We start from the raw sequence: 21755 nt of genomic DNA on the forward strand, positions 1-21755 counted from the left end.
GTCGTAAAGCTAACTGAACAGAATAAATCTTATATGGTTCAAAGGACAAAATTCAGAAATGTTCAGGTACTTTTTTTGGGCTACTGTATACTGTATACTACTGTGATATAAAATTGTTCATACTGTCATACAAGATTTTGCTCATAGCAAACTGTATTTATTACACACTTCTCTTTTTTTAGATCTTTATCAGATTTATTTAACCCAATAAGGCCTACTGTCTCATATTTGATATGTGAATTTCTAAGGGCTCAACATGATCACATTTGCTGATAAAACCTGTTGCACACAATCCACTACATGCCTTCTGTCGTCTGATTGATTGTTCGTACTTTTTTTTAGCAAGTAAAAGGTCCTTTTTTAAATGATTTTTATAAAGCAAACATAAGCATACATTTTATATTGTTAGTAATATTACAAGATGAACATTTACTGGATTGAAGCAATTTTTTTTTAGAATTTGAGTCTCAAATATGATCCATCAGGCTTTTGAGGAAGGTTTATTTCTTCATCTCTCATTCATCATTGTATTGCATTGCATTATATATTATATTCAAACAGAGCTTTGATCATAAAACTAAGCATTTAAATATCATCTTACTAAGACATTATTGGGAGATATAGAGTTACAACTTATATTTATGTGCATTTTATGTAAGTAGTCAGTAATACTGTTATAAAGATCTCTGTGATTTACATTACAAGCTATCAGAATTAAATCTTATTTAAATATCAGCATCTGCACCAAACTGCATTTTTTTTTGCTGTTTTTTCCTCCTCGAGTTTGAACTTCAGATTCTCACTAAATCAGACGATATGAGAGCCATAAAAGCCTGGTGTATCAAATATGATATTCAACAAAAAAACGCATATGCAAACTTTTATATTGTTTTAAATATTTTGTCTAAAGGGTCAATAAACTGATCCATTTAAAAAAAAAAGATTTTTTATGTCAGGCTTTACAGGGTTAAGACATTATTTGGTCCCTTTTTTGTCCCTTTTTTTCTAGAGGAGACCACCCAAAAGTCCCTAAAACGTAGGGTGTTCCAGGTTTTACTATTTTTATGGGGACATTTGGTCATATTTATTGTGTGTTTGTGTGTGTGTGTCAGGTTTAAGCAACATTTGGCCCTCATAAAGACAGCAAATCCTGATCCACACACAAGCTTTTTCTTATACATATGCATACACACAAACATGTCAGTGCCCAAGAGTCACATTATCAAACATGCCAGTGCCCAAGAGTCACATTTTCAGAGTAAAACCCCAAACATGAATCACTCAAAGTGCTCATTGTTTTCTGCAGGTTCCTGATCCGTCCGGATCCACTGGCTCATGTTCCCGAAGCACCGCCCGTACAGAACCGACGGTGCCGGTCCACAACTAACACACCAGAACTCAACAAGGTTTAACCGGTCAGAACTCAGCACCAGAACTAGATCATATACAAAGCCTTGATATAACTGGACTATAAAGACTTTCCTTCCTATATTATAGTTTCCTATAAAGGCTCATACGAGCTCTTGCTTAGATTCATCAGCGATATTATGATCTGAACACTGCATATAATTCAAAAGAAGAGCTTTGAACTGTGCGTGTAGTCATTTGTGAAATATTTTGTGGTGAAGTTAAACTTAATGTTCCTTCAAAGAAGAGTGTCATTCATCCGGGATTGTTGTCCTGATCTGTGCAGTACCACATGTGACCCGTAGGGGAAACACAGAGATCATATGGATGAAAAAGCATCCTGTTGTAGATCAGACCGACAGTAGAGGGCGGTGATGACTGATGCAGGTCAAACTTACCTGTTATTGGGAAAATCAGGTTTTTGCTGTTTTAATACATTTTGTTTGTGCTTTTGTTTCATATTTGTTTATTGCCTTGCAGTGTTTTGCATTCAGATGATCACAGATAGACTTCTAAATGTATGTCTGAATGTCATTGCATTAGATAAGAAAATTTCAAACCAAGTAGCATTTATTTTAAAGAAAGATGCATCTGTGTGAACTTGAGGAGCACATGCACTTAAAATCACCAGTTGATTCAAAATTATGAAGAAAATATGTTAGAAGAACTTTGAGAGAACGTTTCCATGAAGTTATGAAAGCAGTATTTCTGAATGTTCTCGTTTTTTTCTTGGTTATTCAAACGTTAAGGAAACATTCCATTTGATCCTTTTGCAAACGTTATGGGATGTTACTTTTGAATGTTCTCTGAAACATAGTAACATTTAAAAAGGTGTTTCGGGTAAAAATGTCCCATGAGCGACGTTCCATAAAGGCCAGATAACTTTGAATGAAAGTTATATTAATTATACTGGAAGAATGTTTGTTCATAATGTTGAGAGAACCTTGCCTGAACATTAGCTGAAGTTCTGAGAATGTTCCCTGTTAGACTTAAGTGTCCATCTTTCGGGGTCACTGTATCGGGTATTACCTCCATTATTATTGCTGTGCACATTTGGTTAGTTTTAGTCGTCTACTTACCAGTAATAATGAAATGTGCAATGTGTTGATATTGTAATTATAATGTACATTGTAGTTACATAGAACGTAATTTGTACGTCAGATATTTTTGTGATTTTGGTGCATTTTGAAATTAAAGTATTTAATGCATATGCTATGTTGGCCGTGTGTGTGTGTGTGTGTGTGTACATTTAATAGTATAAGAACAATAATGTGAGGTGTGTCCATTTGGAAAAACAACACATGATCATAAGAGAGTGGGAATAAGAGCAAGTGCCAGCAGTGTGGGGTACAAACACACACACACACACACACACACACACACACTGCTGAGTGAGGCAGTTTCGGTCGACAGGTCTGAGCAAGAGGGTGAGACAGGGAGGCGTGTGAACAGCAAGGTGTGTGTGAGGAAAAATTTGTGGAAAAGTGTGTGTGCTTGTTTGTTTAAGAGTGATGAATTATTGGAATTGAGTGGGAAAATTTTATTATCAGTCCAATAATCTCTCTCTCTCTCTCTCTCTCTCTCTCTCTCTCTGTGTGTGTGTGTGTGTGTGTGTGTGTGTGTGTGTGTGTATAGGGGATTCTTCAGGTAGAGGAGCTCAGTTTGCCCCTAGTTTGAGTTTAAAGGGGAAAAAAGAAATACATTTTTGTTTTAAAGGACAGACTACAATAGAGTAGAATTGATTATTTTGTTTAGTTAATCTGAGTGTTACAGATAAACATTTGCCAAAATTTCTACTTCTCTTCTACAGTTAATTTTTATTTTCAAAACTTAAAATTTTCTATATTGCAAGTAAATGCTATTCTGAAAATAAATGTTGAGTAAATACAACCAAAACTTTATTATACCAAACTCCACAAACAGATTTTTATAGCAGGACGTGTGAACAACATTGTAACAAATTACCTTCATAATTTATAGCTTACAGAACTGTCATTGTTTAAGTCAGAAGTGTTCCTAAACAGAGGCAAATCAAGGTGCATTCAATATAAAAAACTCTTTTTTAAGGAGGTTTTTCTCTCTGTTTCAAGTGTTTTTTTAGCCTCAGTTTTCCCACTTTAAACTCTGCCTGCAAACGGCGCAGAAAAAGATCCCCTTAAGCTACGAGCAATTCCATAAACCCTTAATTCCTTAATTAAACACCAAACAAACAGTGACTAATAATGAACAAAACATGGTGTCAGATGAGTGCACTTCATGTCATGTTTTATTGTTCTTCCTCCAGCTCTCCGATGTTAATCTCTTCATCCTGTGGAGGTGTTTTCTGATCGTACCGTGTCATTACCTCGAGTGTGACGGCCTCAGGCCCAAACCTGCACCCATCCTGAGAGATCACCCGAGGCTGCGCTCTTTAGCATCACCGTTCACACCCACAAACACACCCAGAGCCTTTAACTGTGCCGTTTCACACCGCCTGTCCGCATGCAATGCAGACATGTGTGCACACGTGTGCAGGTGCATGCAAACACGCACATGCACATGGCAAACAAATGGACGTGTATGAGAAGGATGTGCACATGAACATGGGCAGTGTAGGATTGCAGTGTGTGTGTGTGTGAACGAGAGGGAGGGCAGACGTCACATCTGTCACAGTGTCCCATGAGACTTCAGACCTTGAGAACCAGCTTCTCCCCAACAAACACACACACACATGCACTCCTCCTCCAAAGAGCAAAAGGTCAGTGTCACTGCCTGAATTTTCTGCGGGCAAACATTTTTAGTGACTTCTAAACTGACCCAGGCAAAAGTTGGAGTCAATAAGATTGTTTGTTTTGAAAGAAATTAATACTTTTATTCAGCAAGGACGCATTAAATTGATCAAAAGTGACAGAAAAGCCATTTATAATTCATAAGGTTATTTCTGTTTCAAATAAATGCTATTCTGAAAAAATATTATCATGGTTTCCACAAAAAAATATGAAGCAGCTCAGCTGTTTTCAACATTCATAATAATCAGAAAGGTTTCTTAAGCAGCACATTTGAAATCAGCATTGAATGATTTCTGAAGGATCATGTGACACGTACTGAAGAGTAACGATGCTGAAAATGATTTGATCACAGGAATAAATGACATTTTAACTTATTGAAACACAAAACGGTTATTTTAAATTGCAATAATACGTCACAATATTACTGTATTTTTTATCAAATTAATGCAATCCTGATGAGCATAAGAGACTTCTTTCTAAAATGATTATTAGAACAACAGATATAACCGAAATCTTCAAGTAGAACTCAACTAGTTTAGTCAAATCATGTTTAATGTGGTTTAGCTGAAAATCCTCATGATGATGTTGTTTAGTTCCCTGGATCTGAACCGCGCGCTCCCGTCTTTTAACCTCCGGATTCCAGTGTGTGTGTGTGTGTGTGTGTGTGTGTGTGTCGAGGGGTTGTAGTGTCAGGTTCAGAGGACTGTCCGCTCGCACGGCCTTTAACCATTAAACACATTAGCATTTAGCGTCGTTAGCATTTCACTACAACAGCTGTCTGAGTGGTCCTAAAGCAGGCTTGCTGTCTCTCACACACACATGTGAAATGTAAATACACACATAAACAACTCACACACACATGCGGGATTAAATTTATCCAGAAGGACAGCGCAGCACACATTCACTCATCACATATAACACTATTTATACTCACATTTTCCTATACGAAAGTCAGATAACAACGATTCTATATGAATCTGAGCTGTGTATTTTTATTTCTCCAAAGTATTTTTCTTAGAGAAATTTTTTAGACAAAATGTCTATAGCCTACCAGTCAAAAGTTTGGAATAAATAATATTTTTTAAATGTTTCTGCTCATCAAGGCTTATTTAATTGATCATGAATGCAGTAAAAACAGTAATATTGTGAAATAAAATTCAATAAAGCTGAATTTTCAGCATCATTGCTCCAGTCTTCAGTGTCACATGATCCTTCAGAAATCATTCTAATATGATGATTTGCTGCTCAAGAAACATTTGATTATTGTCAATGTTGAAAACAGTTGAGTTGATAAATATTTTTGTGGAAACCATGATAAATATAAATTTTATAACATTATAAATGTCTTTACTTTTGATCAATTTAGCTGAATAAGCATTCTTTTTTTAAATAAATATTTTACAGGGTTATTACTAAAAGTATTAAAAACATTTATTTTAATTGAAAAAAGCTGTAAAAATAGAAAATAAAATAAAAGGATGAAAAAACGATAAAGAGCCATGGGGTCGAAACTTCACCTGTGGTGAGAATAAATATAAATATTTATATAAATATAAACTTAAATACTAAAATTATTAACTAGAAATACATAAAAAATAAAACTTACTAAAAATGGAAAAAAAAATGACAAAAAAAATCTAATTACTAAAAAAATTACTAAAATGAACATGAAAAACTAATTCAAAATATTAATAAAAGCTCAAATAGCACTGAAACTTATACTGAGTGCAAACTTTTGAACTGTACTGTACATATAATATTTGAATATTATAGATTTGACCAGACAGATCAACACATAAATATACACAGACACACTCACACTTGCCTGATGCATCTACTTAGAAAATGATGTATGAACACACAACCCCTGCTGTGCCTCTGAGTGAGTGAGAGTAAAATCTTCTTCTCATTGATGGGCTCAAAGTGAAATGTTAGATGATCGACACACTCCTGGCAGAGACACACATCCGCTCTGAGCGTGAGAAAGAGAGAGTAAAGCGAGATGGCAGAGGATCGAGTGAGAGCGAGGTCAAGGAGACAGCGAGTGCTATGAGCAGAATGCTGTGAGATATTTTGGAGGATGCTGAGCGCAGGAGTTGCGTTTGTCTCAAGGACACTGTCTAAATGGTGAGCAGCTTAAACCCTTCAACAAGAGCACAGACAGAGACGGCTCATGCCAAATGCTGTACAACCTCCACAAGACGCTGGCAAGAACACAGAACACGCGCTCGACAAGTCAACCAAAGCCCCGGGAGTGTTTAAGGAGTCTGTTTTTGGAAAGCGAGAGGACCAACCCCAGGGCGAGGTCTGGACACCAGTTGTCGGAGACTTAGAGAAAATGATACAGCGAACAGCTGAGAAACAAAACCCTCACACACACACAAACACATCAGCAATAGACAAACATACCAAATGAGAAGGGAAGAGATAGTACACACTACACACAAAAATCAAAATAAGAATTACTTTATTTAAATAAAACATAGATGAGACGAGATGCAATGAGAATAGAAAAGATGAGAGATGAAAAAAGAAAGACAGAAAAGGCGAGACAGTGAGAAGAGGTTTTATATACAGTATAGGCCTACACGAGAAATGCTGGGTTTTTTTATTTAAAAAAAAAACAGTATCATGGTTTCCACAAAAATATTAAGCAGCATGATAATAATCAGAAATGTTTCTTGCAGCAAAACATGATTTAGATTTGAACACAGGAATAATTTACATTTTACAATACATTCACATTTAAAACTGTTTTTAATTGTAATAATATTTTACAACATTACTGTTTTTACTGTATTTTTGAATCATAATGCAGTCAAAACATTTTTAAAATCTTACCATCCCCAAAATTTGTGTGCACACACACACACACACACACACACACATATATATATATATATATATATATATATATATATATATATATATATATATATATATATATATATATATATATACATTTAAAACACACTATTCTTTACCAATAAAACATAATAAATAATTCTGTTAACCCTAATTTGGCAATCATTTTTTTTTTAAAGTTATCAATTCTATTCTGAATGTTTATGCAATCCATCTGCAGTATTTTAATTTTTCAGAAGAAAAAAAAACACAATTCAACAAACTAAATGTTGTGTTTCTTGAAACCATATAAAAGTTCATTCAGAGACAAGACCAGACCAGACTCGAAAAGATGTGAATCTTTTAACACTGAAATGAGAAACGGATCTGTGAGACATTGAGATGTTGTTGGTGGCACTGCAGCAAGTGAAATATGAGATCTTTATACACACACACACAAACAAACACACACACATGAATACACAGAGAAGATTATCAGATGATTTCAGCTTTGGTAAACATGAGTGCACTTAAAATAACAACTTATTGTGTCTGTTTTTTCAGGTTTGTCTTTACTTAAATGTGACCTAAATGTGTTCCAAAGTAGTCGAGTTCTTATTAAGGTTTTAAAAGAAAGTTAAAATGATGATTGAAGTTATCATGAGCGAGAGACTATAAATATATTTAGGAAGTCAGCAGCAGATTTTACAGTCACTCATTTGTGGGTTTAGATCCCTGTTCGGTGTGAATTGGGCCTGTTTCCTGCCATGAAGCGGGAAGTGTCTTTCTCACCAGCACACAACTGTGTGTGTCTGTGTGTGTGTGTGTGTGTGTCTGCAGCCAGATCTCTCTTAAATCCTGATATACTGTCCCTATATGTGTTTACACACACACACACACACACACAAGCGTGCTGTAGGGTAAAGAGTACAGGCATGCTCAGCTCAGATTTGAGATTTCTCCAATGGGGGTTGTGTCTTTCATCAGCTTTACAAATGCAAATAAAGCTTTATTATTCAAACTCTGGGAGGGGGAGGGATGGCCCAGATGCATCAGGACGGCATGCGAGGACTCGTTCACAGTGTGTAGTGTGAAATTCGTCAGGTGATTACAGTACTTCACTCGTTCAGGATCTAGTAGGTGACAGACGGTGTTTAAACTCAGTCACACTCACTGTCCGCCTCTCTTTGATCATGACTGGACCCGGTGCTGGTTAACCCGAGTTACTCTGGTCAACTGCATGGCCATGTTGTTTTGTTCAAATAATTTGATCTGGTTAACTCGCCATCTCCGTATACAACAAGTTACCTTTTAAACTGCACTGTAATATAAACTCCACTGTAATACAAATTAAGAAATTCAAAGTTTTAGTTAGCAGAACTGGCAGATGTTTTATTTTGTACTCATGCATTTTAATTACTCTTAACTTGAAATATTTGTGTAAGCTTATTCATACATTTAATTTAAAATTATGTAATCTCAACTTAAATATTTTTAGTAGTGGAAACTTGGCCGGTTTTAACTACCTCGTTCAGTAAATGCTTACTTGCTAATTGGTAACAATGCCTTGATAGCCATAGCATTGCTGAATGACATTTACATTTAACATATATCCAAACTAAGCTCATGCTCCACTTGTCAACCCCAAAAAATGGCAAATAACAGAAACTCTTCTAGCATAGCAAAACATCAAATATCCAGTTTGACATTAATCTTGCACACAAAAAAACATGATATAACAATTTTAGCATTTACTCCCTTTTGAGTGTGGCAAAGCATGCTGGGAAATAGAAATCCTATTTTCAGTCCTATCCAATCCCAGCAGTTTCAGTTGTATTTAAGTTTGTCTAAATTAAAAGAATACAGTTCATAAAACTCAAACCATATTAAACAATTTAGATTACTCATATTGTGTCAGTTGTGAACTCAAAAGGAAAAGAAAGTTCTAAATACTCATAAAAGTTAATAAACTAATTTGTTTAATTTAAGTTTACCCTACTCAAACCAATTCATTATTTTGAGCATTAGGGTTTACAGTGAACGTTTTTTTGTTTTTGTTTTTTTGCTTAAAACAAGAGAAAGATAAACAAACAAAAAAATTTAAAGTAAATTGATTTAGCTTTAAGGTTGTTTACACATTTTTACTGGTAAACAAGACAAAAATGTAGTCTTGTTTTAAAAAACAGCACGATAACTTTCAGGTAAACATGCATGCAAACCTCAAACCTGTCCCTGTGAAATGTGTGTGTTCAAATGGAAAGGAAGGGAGTTTTAGGAACAGAGGAAAAAGGAAGTCCCGCTGTTCTCTAATCAAAGTAGGCTAAGTGCATTTTGGTGACTTTTTCAACCTTAAACTTTCCTCGAACACTTTGAGATTTGCATTTAGGAATCAAAATGAAACTTCAGTGGGCACGACGAAAGGTTATATGTCTCCTGAGCTCGTCAACAGTTATCTAACGTTCATCAGTTACAGTTTTGGCACACTCTCTTTCTTTCGCCCTCTCATTCAACTTTTTTTTTAATGCCCTGCGGTTGCAGATTCCACAATAAAACGGTTCCCACGGGCCGACACACACAGACATGCACACATATCGTGGGTGCTGTCAAACATTATGTGTCATTACTATGATTCCTCAGGCAATGAAACTACACATGCAGTTTCATGCCAAAAAAAAGAGGGAAGGCAAACAAACTTGTACATGAACAAAAACAATATGACAGAAATTGAATTAGTGCATTTATATGGATTGTAAATAGAAACATTAAAAGAGAAATGATAGCACTCAACGCTTATAAGATCATAAGTACAGCGTAGGTCAATTATAGGTCATACAAAGGGGAATTCTTCTGACATGATTGATCTTTACCTCTTATTGATCATTTTAGAGATGACTATTGAAGTGCCTAAGTGTGAGAGAAATAGATTATGACTATAAGAAACAGTGTGCCCACATTTACCAAAAAGTACTGCGGTGGTACCATGGTAAAGTGACTGTATCTGAGAAATGGAAAAACTATGATATTTGTATATACAGTATGTGCGTATGATATAAATGTGTGTGTGTGTGTGAACATGCAATCATTTAGAAGCCTACTTGTTTGAAGGTCTACGATCTTACTAAATTATTAAAGGCCCACTGAAGTGCCTTGAAACGTGCAGCATTATTCGATGTGTTGACGTAATTTTCAGGGCGGGACATATCGAACAGCTCCTCCCCTTTTTAAAAATAGCCAATCGCGTTTAGTTTATATCACAGCTCGGCCAGAGCCGTTGAGCTCGGGAAAGCTGCAGTTTTCTCATAATCTCTAACCGTTTCTCCTCCTTATCTCTTCCATATCGCTTCAAAATTCAGTGCAGAATTCAAATGGATCCGATATGTTTTGTGGTCTGCGTCGACTCGATCACCGGAGCCGCGGCGGTTCGCGTGACACTAACGTGAAACTTCATTCGCCCCCAATGGAAAGCATATTTACACTGTCTGAAATGTTCTCTATCCCTATAGTGCACTATGTGCCATGCATGTAGAAAACAGTAAATGTGTGAACAAGTGACCGATTTAAGCCGCAGCTTCAGCTTCTATTTACAATGAAGGGGGCGGAGCTTTAGATTCTAGAGAGCATTTGATTGGACAGAAAATCTGATGTGAGAGACTGAGTTTTTAATGCTTTTATCTTCTAAATGCGAATTTTGTCATTGTTTTGGTGCACACTATAGCTTATAGATAACAATAGTATCATAGGCAGTGATAACAGGCTAACATATACTCAAAGCCAAAAAAACTTCACTTTAAAATGTTCACATACATTTATATTAGATACTCCAAAAGTACTTTTAATGTCTTCAAAAACATACAAAACAAAATATGTTATTAAACATTCAAAACAAATGGTATAACCATATATCCAAAAAGCTAGTGTTACCATGGTACCATGTAAGGAAAATATAGTATTACATACTATTGCACAAGCACACATTCATGGCATTACCATACCATGTCCAAAAAACTCTTAGCTGGTGATACAAAAACATGTTCCTCCTTTAGAAATGGGCGACAAAGGACACACACTTTCAGCATTGGGTCTTGATTTGTTAATGAGGCCACCCCCCCTTTTCTATGGGTCTGAACTGGCGCCAACAGAAAGCAGTGATCCGCCCTAGTCCCTCCCCAATCCTCTAGACGGGATGGGACAGGAATAAACCTGCATATCCCACATTAATCCTGGGAAGAAAGTGTGAGAAAGTTTTTTTTTCTTCCCTCGCGGTGAAACTAAACTGTGCAGGGAGTGTTCACTCTCTTTTTTTCCCAGATGCACATTAATTTGAAGGTAATCTCTCTCTCTCTCTCTCTCAGTACCTGCGCGGATGGATAACGCTCGAGCGTGAGAAGTCGTTCAGATTCAGAAGAGCTCGCGACGTTCAGAGTCCCACGCGACAGTGACATCAGCGCACGCGCACGCTCACGCGCGCTACGAGCTGAGAATCAAGCAGAGTTCCCACGAGCAGCAGCGACAAGAGACGCTCTCGAGAGACTGGGATTTATTTATTATTAACACGTATATTTATTCAAACTCTTTTGCACTTTTTGGGAGATTTAAAGAAGACTTCAGGGGATCTATGAGAACTTCAGTAAGGATTTTACAGAAGTTGTAACGCCGAGGCGGAGTTATGAACCGTTTCTTGGTGAAATTAACGCTACTGACGGCAGCATCGCTCGCGACGGTGGCACAAGGTATCAAAGATCAATGCAACTCTAATAACTTTTTTAAATGATATGCATTTAGTCATATGACTCTGTTTGGATTCATTTGATATTTACAAACTGTTCTGTTTTGATTTGCTCGGAGATATTTCTGCAGAACTTGAGCTTTGAGCGTCACTTGTTGCACAGAATATTCTGATATTGTCTTTGATATTGATAAACACACGACTTTCACAACTCTTTCTTTCATTTCCATTATTTTTATGTCATTTATTGGCTGTTTTTGTTGCATGAAACCCCAAACCATCAATGAAAAAGACACAAACTACAAATATCAGCATATCAGTTGTGTAGCCTATAAAAACCATCATAGAATACAATAACATAGACTTTCAGAAAGTTATTAATAGCCCCTATGTATTACAACTCGCTCGCTCTTTCTTTCTAAAAGGGGTGTACCGGTATATTGATATTCAGGCCTATTGATTCTGTTGAATTCAAAGTGTAATTCAGTGAAATTATTTTATTTTAGTCTATTTGGGGTAAATTGGACCACTTTTTGACAGCCGCCTCAATGTGTCTAAAATCTCTCTTTTTAACTTGTTCATTCACTAATGTAGCCTAACTTTGGCGAATAGTTTATTTTCTTGTTATTATATGCAGATCACAGAGGCATATCTTCACGTTAAGGTTGAGTAACTTCAGAACTTTATGACAGTGTAAGTGCTTGATTTCTGAAGTTATTGTGGTTGTTTTTTAGTGTTCAGGATTTTTTTTTTGTCTGGTGTCCCTGATGTTGATTGAGTTGCATTGTGTGTGGAGTCTGGAGGAAAGCGATCTGTGAGTGAGTGAATGAATGAAGGGAGGAGGAGGGGGATGCTGTTGTTCTCGTGCGCTGGTAAACAATGGCTCGAGACAGTGTTTTATAGGCTCGTGCTGGACTCTGATTCCTTTTGTCCGCGCGGCGTGGGCTCTGCAGCTGTCGCGCGCGCCCCTAGACCCCCCTCTCTCCCTTTTTATTCTTCTTCTTCTTCTTCCTCCTCCTCTTCCTCCACACACACACACTCCACCAGGCCACGCTCCCGTAGAGGAACCGAGAGAAGACAGACAGGGAAATGACACAACTAGACAGAAGAGACAGGAAACGAAACAGACGCTTATTCATGTTAAATTCTTCACATTTCAAGCCTGAGGTAAACCAGTGAAGAAAGAGAGTGAAATTATGCTAACAAGAAGTTCTGTGGGGGTACTATGGTATTTAGTGGACCAATATTGTACCAATTGTATGGCAATTCCATGGTAGACTGGTCTATGTATATATTCACGTACCATGTTATTTACATGATACTTAAAAGATGACCCATTTCCATTGAAAATGTAAGGAATTATAAGGTTAGAATTACTGGAAAAATAGCCTATAATTTATTATTTTTTATTACTTAATGGGAATGGATAGTTCACCCAAAAATGACATTTCTGTCATCTACTCACCTGAACACAAGAGATGTTCTCAAGAATGTTGGTAACAAACCAGTTGATGGACCCCATTGACTTCCATAGTATTTTTTTTCTCCACACTGTGGAAGTCAACGGGGTCCGTCAACTGTTGGTTACCGACATTCTTGAAAATATCTTTTTTTTGTGTTCAACTGAAGAAACTCATACAGGTTTGGAACAACTTGAGGGGGTGAGTAAATGATGACAGAATTAACTTTTTTGGCTGAACTATCCCTTTAACTTCCATTACGTTTTATTATTTAATGTGATTAAATACTATTATTTAATATTTAATAACTCCTAGAAAATGTAGAAAAAACAAAGCTTAACTTTAAAATGAGGGAACTTTAAAAGGAGAATTAGTACTAGTGGTGTAATCTATAACAAGGACCAGTCTGAGAGTTTTGACTAAGAGCTTTGTCTCTAGACAGTCGTCAGCAATTAAAGACGGCCTGCAGGCAGCTGGTTTCATTCAACAAGTGCACAACTGCGGTCTATGGTGACTGGCTTCGATGTGCTGTTAATCCCTAAAGTGTGACGTTGCACGCTCCTGCTAAAAAATACACTTCCCTCCATCATTGGACACATTGGCTTATTAAACCATATTGAATGCTCAGTCAAAGTCAAATGTGCACATCCCAACACTGTCAGCTAAACTTAAACTAGTGTGAAGCTGATATATTAATACTGAAACCGGAAGTAGTGTATTTGGAGTTTAAACCCTTGTTAAAAGGCTGACTGCCACATGGAGAGGGAATTGTAGAGAATGTGGAGCTATTTCCAGGCTCAGTGTTAGATAACTGGATTTTTCAGGATCTCTTTAGATGAATAGTCAAGAACCATTCATCAAGATCCCCCCTCCCTTCCAGTCCCCCATCAAAGTCAGTTATTCACAATTCAACAAAAGGTCAGTGGCTCTCCATCGGGGCCACAAAACAAAGGGCTCCGGGCCCTTTATTGATGTCTGTAGGTGGCAAGGTTCTTTTGTAAGGAGTTAGCATGTGTGTTTGCATTGACAGGTGTGCTAGGGGTTGTACAGGTGGGTGGGTGAATGCAGGTTTGACCTGGTTTTCTACAGGTGATCTGTGATAGTTGATTGCTGGGATGCACTAACACATGTTTGTGTTTGTTCAGGGCAAAGATGCTCAGAATACTGTCAGAATGGAGGAATATGCGAGCTCAAGCCGAGCGGAGAAGCATCATGCAGGTACGTTACAAAAACCTTAAGCTGTACTCTTAATTGTCCAAGGATCTTTGGAGAACCCAAAATGGTCCTTCTATTGCATCGTTGGGAAAACCCTCTTTTGGAACTGTTATTTTTAAGAGTTTAGGAAATTTAAGTTCCACAGAAAGTTTTATTCTCTAGTTCTGTGGAAAACCATTTATTCTTTGGTGCTAGAATCCAAAACACGGATCTGAAAAACTTTTCCAATGAACCATATTATAGCAACTCTATATGCCCCAGTTCTATGTTGAACATTATTTGAAAGAGTGTAACATGCATAATATTGAGTTGTAAATAAAACAATGTTTTACAGGAAGATTCTCTATATCTACTTAAATTTCCCATTTTACTCAATGTGTTACTAACAGCAAGTAGCACATTTTATTCAATGTGTTACTTGCTGTTAGTTTGTAATAATTTTTTCAGTTTGCCCAGTAAAATGGTTGTAAAAGACCATGTTTTTAAAGAAAAGTGTGTGTGTGTATACCTGTGTATTTGTTTGTAAGCTGTGATCTACCATGTTGAGATTCCATCTGTAGGACCAAACCCTTCTTAGCAACCAGACAAAGCTCTCAGCATCTTTCGAGTGTGTGCGCATGTGTGAACATGCACGCGGCCATAGTCATTTGGTTTCAAACTTGGATAAAAGACCCCCCTACCAACCCCCCAGTAGTCCGTTGGTGCCCTGCTGCAGTGGGACGCTGCTTCTGTCAATGTCTATTCATGCCATTCAGCCCAACAGCTGGCCCTCACCTCCTATTGTCTCACACACACACTTAGCAACCATGGAATAAAACTTGCATCTGTTCTTATAGGATGCATACACTAAGATGTTTCCATAAAAATCAGATTTTGTTGTTTATTTCAGTCTTTTTTGCTTTTATCTGTTTTCCTACACTCTCGGGAGGCTCGCTGTATGTGTGTGAATGGTGTCTTTTTTGGAGGGCAGATGGCGGAGGGGGTAATAAGATTGCAGGAGCTCATGAGAATGGCCTCAGTGTGTGTGTGTGTGTGAGACGCTTTAAAGTGGGGAAATTCAAATGCAAACAAGTGTGTGAGACTGTTAGCCGCATTTCTCTTTCTCCATTTATACTTGCGAAAATGTAATCTAGGAAAGGTTGCCATATCCTTTGTCACTTTTACACTTTCAAGTTCAAAATAAAATTGAATTTTAATTGCGAGGGAGTTCTGGACGTTTGCTTTATTATAGATGGTTGCTATGAATTTCCGCCTTTTTGATGAAAACATGCGTTTTTGTCTGTGCATCAGTTGCTGCCATTATGTTGAATTTAAAAATAAAGGTTATTTATTGGTATCTATGGTTCCATGAAGAACCTTTAACATCCATGGAATCTTTCCATTCCACAAAAGGTTCTTAAAAAAGGGTTCTTTAGTTTTTTTTAAATGTTCTTCACACTAAGAAAACGGTTCAATGATGGTTCTTCTGTGGCATCACTGTGAAAACCCCCTTTTAACCTTTATTTTTAAGAATGTGAGGTTGCTTGCTGATCTGATGGTTCATATAGCTCAGATGTTCAGTGCAAATCTATGGGTTTTTTTCCTTTCAAGTTTATAACCCGGAGTATGAGCAATAACAACAGTGATAATTACCTTAGCAAGTGGCTCTAATTAATGTATGAATCAGTTTAGCAAAGAAGAAAGGAAGAGAGAGATTTTCTGTTGAGTTGCTTGCACACACATTCAGTGGGAGCCAAACCCTGAACATCCTGTTGTGATGACCCCGTCAATAAACAGGAAGATCAGAGATATTTTTTTATCCCAGAAATATCTCATCTGAACTTTGACGCCTTTCCTGTGTGGTCCGAATCTCCGCCTTGGAAATTGTTTGTAAATCGCCAGTGTTTGTGAGTGTGTAAGCGTGTGGGGATTTCTCTGGCTTGTTGCATCTGAATTGAGGTCGGCGCTGCTTGAACTTGTTAAAGTTCACATGAACTTCTGACATTTAGTGAGAGGATGTCCTACTTTACGTCGAGTTAAGCGTTCCTGTAATGATCTTTGATGACACAGGCTCATTTATAAAGCAAATAATCTTTATGCGAAATGGTGAAACTCTGACAGTCTATAGTCATACTAGATTACATACTCATTCTATACTAGGAAACTTGACCTATTTGGGTGATGCCATATTAAAACCACTTATTTCAAGTATTTGTAGGTGTGGTCCGAGTTATGGAGGTGTTGGGTATAAGCTAAGGCGTGTTACTGTATGTATGCGCAGCAGTATTGTTATTATCTAAAACGATTAAAAATCACTTTTGTTAACTGAAATGAAACTAATATTAGATGAAGAAATTCAGCTTGAAAAACTTAAACAAAAATTGAAAAATGTTGCCTTTGTAACTAACTGAAATAGAATATTTTTATTTCAGTTTTAGTTATTTTAGCACTTAAACCTAGTCAAATAGAGATATATAAAAACAAACTTAAAAACATGACAAACCCTAAACTAAAATTGAAATATAAAAACAATAGCTAATTCAAAATATGAATGCATAATACTAAAATAACACTCTGTAGTCTTGTAAAACATCCATTCACCATGTCTTTGATGGTCATTCAGATCAGATGTACTGATTAGCAAAAACATTTCATTGAATTAAATAGTATTTTTAACTATTATTTTGTCTAGTGTTAATTCTTCTAAAGGCAGGATTTCTCAAATCATTAGTGCACTTTGTCTTTCTAGAAGTCAAATGTTCCTGATTGTATCTCGATGATTGGAGAATGTCAACAGCTCCAACCTATTCCATGCTTTTCCACATTTTTGGGCTTCGTTTTAATGGAGCTTAGTGCTTTAGTGATGTATATGAATGCAATTGCAAAATGTCTTAACGCAATTCATAATGCAACAAGGTCCCTGTGTGTTTTGTTAGTCTTTCGGTATATGAACATCATATGAACATCAAAGGTTCTTTGACTCCTGAACATTCCACAACACCTGACATCAGTTCTGGAACTGTTGGAATGCTGGAGGGTGGGAAGTTAATTGGAAGCGTGGAATCAGAATTCCAGAGTTGTCATTTGAATCCTGGAATGCTGTATGACCTTGTACCAACCAATTGTGGTTGGATTGGTGACCGCTTTTGGCTGGGCATTATAATGATGGCCAATTTATGTGTGGTGTGTTTTAATTGCATCATCACTAGATGTGTGTGATGTCGTGAACAACCAGAGTTATTTGTAGAATGAAGCTCTGTGTGTGAGCAAGAGACAGATCGTTGTGATGAACATACGTTTCTAAATTTGACCTCGCACCAAAACCGTGTGAAAGAGCTTGTGTCTGGAAGCATGACTTCAGCTTTCTACCTTTTGTTGAGTAACTTCTGCATTATAATATTTCACTTAAACTCACACTTCCACGTCATGTGTCTAGTTTGTTTCTAATGTGTGGGTTTGCATGCACGGTTTATGGTTTGGCGACGTGCTTTCCTGCGATCCTCTTCTCTGAACTGAATGTAAACCTATAACAACAGTTCAAAATCAACTCACTAAAGCTCTGAGAAAACCACGATGGAACGGTTTTGTTGATTTAAGTGAAGTGAGCAACTTAAATCAATAGGAAGCGAACATGAACTAACAATAAGCAATATATCTTTGACAGAATTGATTCATCTTTGTTAATATTTGTCAAAAAAAAATACAATTCTTCATTGTTTGCTCATACTAGTTAACGGTGCATTATAGTGTTAACAGATACATCTTTTGATTTAAAAAAAAATGTATTAGTAAATGTGGAAATGAGCAATTAAGATTAACAACTGCTCTATTTTTCATTGTTCATTCATGTTTACTAATGTTAGCAAATGAAACCTTATTGTAAAGTGTTACTGATATATAATATTTGATAAGTTCATTTGATAAGTTAGAGTGGCCACCAAAACATAAACCGACTCAAATTGATGTGTTTGATTGAAATGTCTCGTGTTTGCAAAGGTGTGAACCGTAAGAACAGAGCTCTGAGGGCCAGAGGGATAAAAACGAAAGTTTGTTGTTTTGATTCTCACTGAGGGGCAGGAAGTCTGTGGTGTGAAAACACACACACACACACACACACACACACACACTTGCACAGAAGGCCGCGGCAGCAGCAGATGGTAGACCAGCCCACTGGAATGGGGGGGTCTGTTGCCTGCAGTCACAAATGTGCTCCGGGGTCACAGGTCACCGCAGCATCTGTTCAGAGTCGAGTCTCACACACACTCCTGCTCTCGGACCTGTTGCCGTGACGGGCTGCGGATGACTTCTGCTGCTGCCTCTGGGGACAAAGAGACAGACTGCGTTAATGCCTCAAGTAAACTCACACACTCATCTGCGCCTGCAAGTGTTTGCGTTGGGATGTCTCTATTATTAAACTACTGCATGTGATTGGCAGTTGTATTGTGATTATGGCTACCAATTAACATATTAACTAGATTTGTTGTAATTTATTTTCTACATTTATTTTTAAAAATATTTATATTTTTTAGATTTATATTAAAAATGTGTGTGGGTGATATATATATATATATATATATATATATATATATATATATATATATATATATATATATATATATATATATATATATATATATATATATATATATATATATATATATATATATATATATATATATACACACACACACGCACATATATATATATAAGTATATTTTACATTTTAGTGCTGTCAAATCGATTACATATTTACAAACCTTTATGTTAGATGTGATTAATCGATTAGACGGCACTAATACATTTATTTCTATTCATTGAATTTTTTTTTGTTAAAATTACACTTTACTGCACTACATACAATATTGATATCTTCAAAAAGTTATGTAATATATTGTTAATACATTTATGTAGGTATATAACAATATATACATGTTTTAAATTTTTGTTTCCATTTTCTTTTTTTCTTTTAAAGAGCAATGAATTCATTAATGCAATGCTCTACATTTTGAAAATAAATGTTATATTCTGGCCAAATTTAATCAAATACATTTTTTTTTTTCAGCGCAAATTTGAAATTTAAGAAAGAAACATTCAGCGCTAATATATCTACAGTGATGTGTTTAATAAAGACAAAACGAATGAATGAAAGTGATAAATATGGATGAAAACAAATCATGTCTATCGAGATTCTGTGCAGATAAAAGTGAGATTTCCAATAGTTTGGGGGGGGCGGAGTTTTGTCTTCTCTTGGGAGCTGCCTTAGTGACCTTATGCCACTCACCATGGCAACAGGCTTTGGGGGAGGGGCAGAGTACAGTGGGAGGGGCCTGCAGCACAGCTGCCCTTATTTATGCACACACCTGCTGCAGCACACACATACACACACTCGCATGAATAAAACACACTGTATTTACTATATCTTTTACTGTTGAGTTCACATTTTAAAATTTTCTTTAGTGGCTGTTGAAGAAAGTGTTCAAATGTGTCATTTGGATGTGTCCATATGAGAGGGAGAGCATGTGACACTGTGTGTGTGTGTGTGTGTGTGTGTGTGTGTGTTCTTGTGGTTCCTGATCGCCCTGAGGAATTCAGATGAGTTAGAACAGTGTCTTTCTTTCACACACTGTTTATACACACACACACCTACGTTTACTCGGCCAACTAAATTAGAACATCTCATAGATTTCTGCTGTTTTTGTATAAATAACACTGACCTGAAGCCTAAAAGAAAACATGTGTTTGTATAAATAAATATAAACAAAAATTAAATGCATATAAATATGAATAAATATATAAATACATAAATATAAATGTATTAAATGAATATAAATAAATAGATGAATGAAAATTAAATGCATATAAATAACTTTAACCCTAAAAGAAAACATTTGCAATTCTATAATATTTTTTTAAAATGTATAAAGAAATATAAAGAAATTAAAATAATGCATATAAATATGAATAAATTAATGAATATAAATGCATATAAATATAAAAACATAAATAAATATTAATATAAATAAATGGATATTAAAATAAATGATGCATCTAAGTATCTAACTTTTGCATTTCTAGAATAAAAAAAAAAAGTTTTTATAAATAGCTTTTTACATGGAGGCTTTGTCATATTTAGCTCACTGTTATTCTCAAAGTATTAAGTAATAATAATATAATCTGTGTGAATTCTGTGTTCCTTTAGGTGTCCTGCAGACTTCGTCGGCCCCAAATGTCAGTTCCCGAACCCGTGCAGCCCGTCGCCGTGCCGTAACGGAGGTGTTTGCCGTGCACGGACGCAGGGGAATGACGTGGAGGTGACCTGTGACTGCGTCTTAGGATACAGCGATCCGCTCTGTCTGACACCTGTCAATCATGCCTGTATGAGCTCCCCGTGCCGTAACGGCGGCACCTGCTCTCTGCTCACGCTCGACACCTTTACCTGCCGCTGCCCACCTGGATGGTCAGGTATGACCATCACACACTTACATCACCCAGACTAGAAGCTCTTCCTTGTGAGTTGGAAGATAAGTTAACCTCTACTTTTTCTTTTATGTGCATAGGTAAAACATGCCAGCAGGCCGACCCGTGTGCGTCGAACCCCTGTGCCAACGGTGGTCAATGTTCAGCGTTCGACTCGCACTACATCTGCACCTGCCCTCCTAACTTCCACGGCCAGACGTGTCGGCAAGACGTGAACGAGTGCGCTCTCTCTTCCTCCCCCTGTCGTAACGGAGGCACCTGTATAAACGAGGTGGGCTCGTACCTCTGCCGGTGCCCACCGGAGTACGCTGGCACACACTGCGAGCGCCTGTACCACCCGTGCCACCCCTCGCCCTGCAGGAACGGAGGGACCTGCTTACAGACCAGCGACACCTCCTACGCCTGCACTTGTCTGTCAGGTAAGTGTGCTTATTTGTGTGTCAAGTTTGGCATCTTTTTTGGGGGGGGGGGGTGGGGTTAACAATTTTTTTTATGAATGAATATATATATATGAATATACACTACCCTTCAAAAGTTTTAGATTGGTAGGATTTTTTAAATGCTTTTAAAAGAAGTCTCTTCTGCTTAAGGCTGTATTTATTTGATCCAAATACAATTTAAAAGAACTGTTATATTTTAAAGTGTATTTTATTCCTGTGATCAAAGCTGGATTTTCAGCATCATTACTCCAGTCTTCAGTGTCACATGATCCTTCAGAAATCACTCTAATATGATGATTTGATGCTCAAGAAACATTTCAGATTATTATCAATGTTGAAAACAGTTTTTCAGGATTTCAGGATTTTTTTGATGAATAGAAAGTTCAAAAGAACTGCATTAATCTGAAATTAAAAGCTTTTGTAACAGTATAAATACCTT

At 36.7% G+C, this 21755-nt stretch overlaps 2 protein-coding genes across 4 annotated transcripts in view; both read left to right on the forward strand.

Moving 5' to 3' along the window:
- Nucleotides 1-1567, forward strand: part of kcnt1a (potassium sodium-activated channel subfamily T member 1a) — a 16704-nt gene extending 15137 nt beyond the window's left edge. For 2 of the 3 annotated variants that reach the window (XM_056245121.1, XM_056245122.1), the window contains exon 25: nt 1307-1566. In XM_056245121.1, the coding sequence (XP_056101096.1) occupies nt 1307-1412 (106 nt within the window). In that variant the 3' untranslated portion in view covers nt 1413-1566. Of the gene's footprint in view, nt 1-1306 lie in introns of all 3 variants that reach the window. The other variant, XM_056245123.1, reaches the window with a different exon arrangement.
- Nucleotides 1568-11355: 9788 nt separating this feature from the next.
- Nucleotides 11356-21295, forward strand: si:ch73-281k2.5 (neurogenic locus notch homolog protein 1; the record flags this gene model as incomplete). Its single annotated transcript, XM_056245120.1, has 4 exons — nt 11356-11749; nt 14351-14423; nt 20599-20861; nt 20957-21295. Coding segments are annotated over exons 1-4 (739 nt in total), but the record flags the coding sequence as incomplete, so codon positions are not given.
- Between the last annotated feature and the right edge of the window lie 460 nt (nt 21296-21755).

Source organism: Rhinichthys klamathensis, unplaced genomic scaffold (assembly GCF_029890125.1).
Source record: "Rhinichthys klamathensis goyatoka isolate OS25496 unplaced genomic scaffold, OSU_Roscu_1.1 h1tg001435l_1, whole genome shotgun sequence".
Lineage (NCBI taxonomy): Eukaryota > Metazoa > Chordata > Actinopteri > Cypriniformes > Leuciscidae > Rhinichthys > Rhinichthys klamathensis.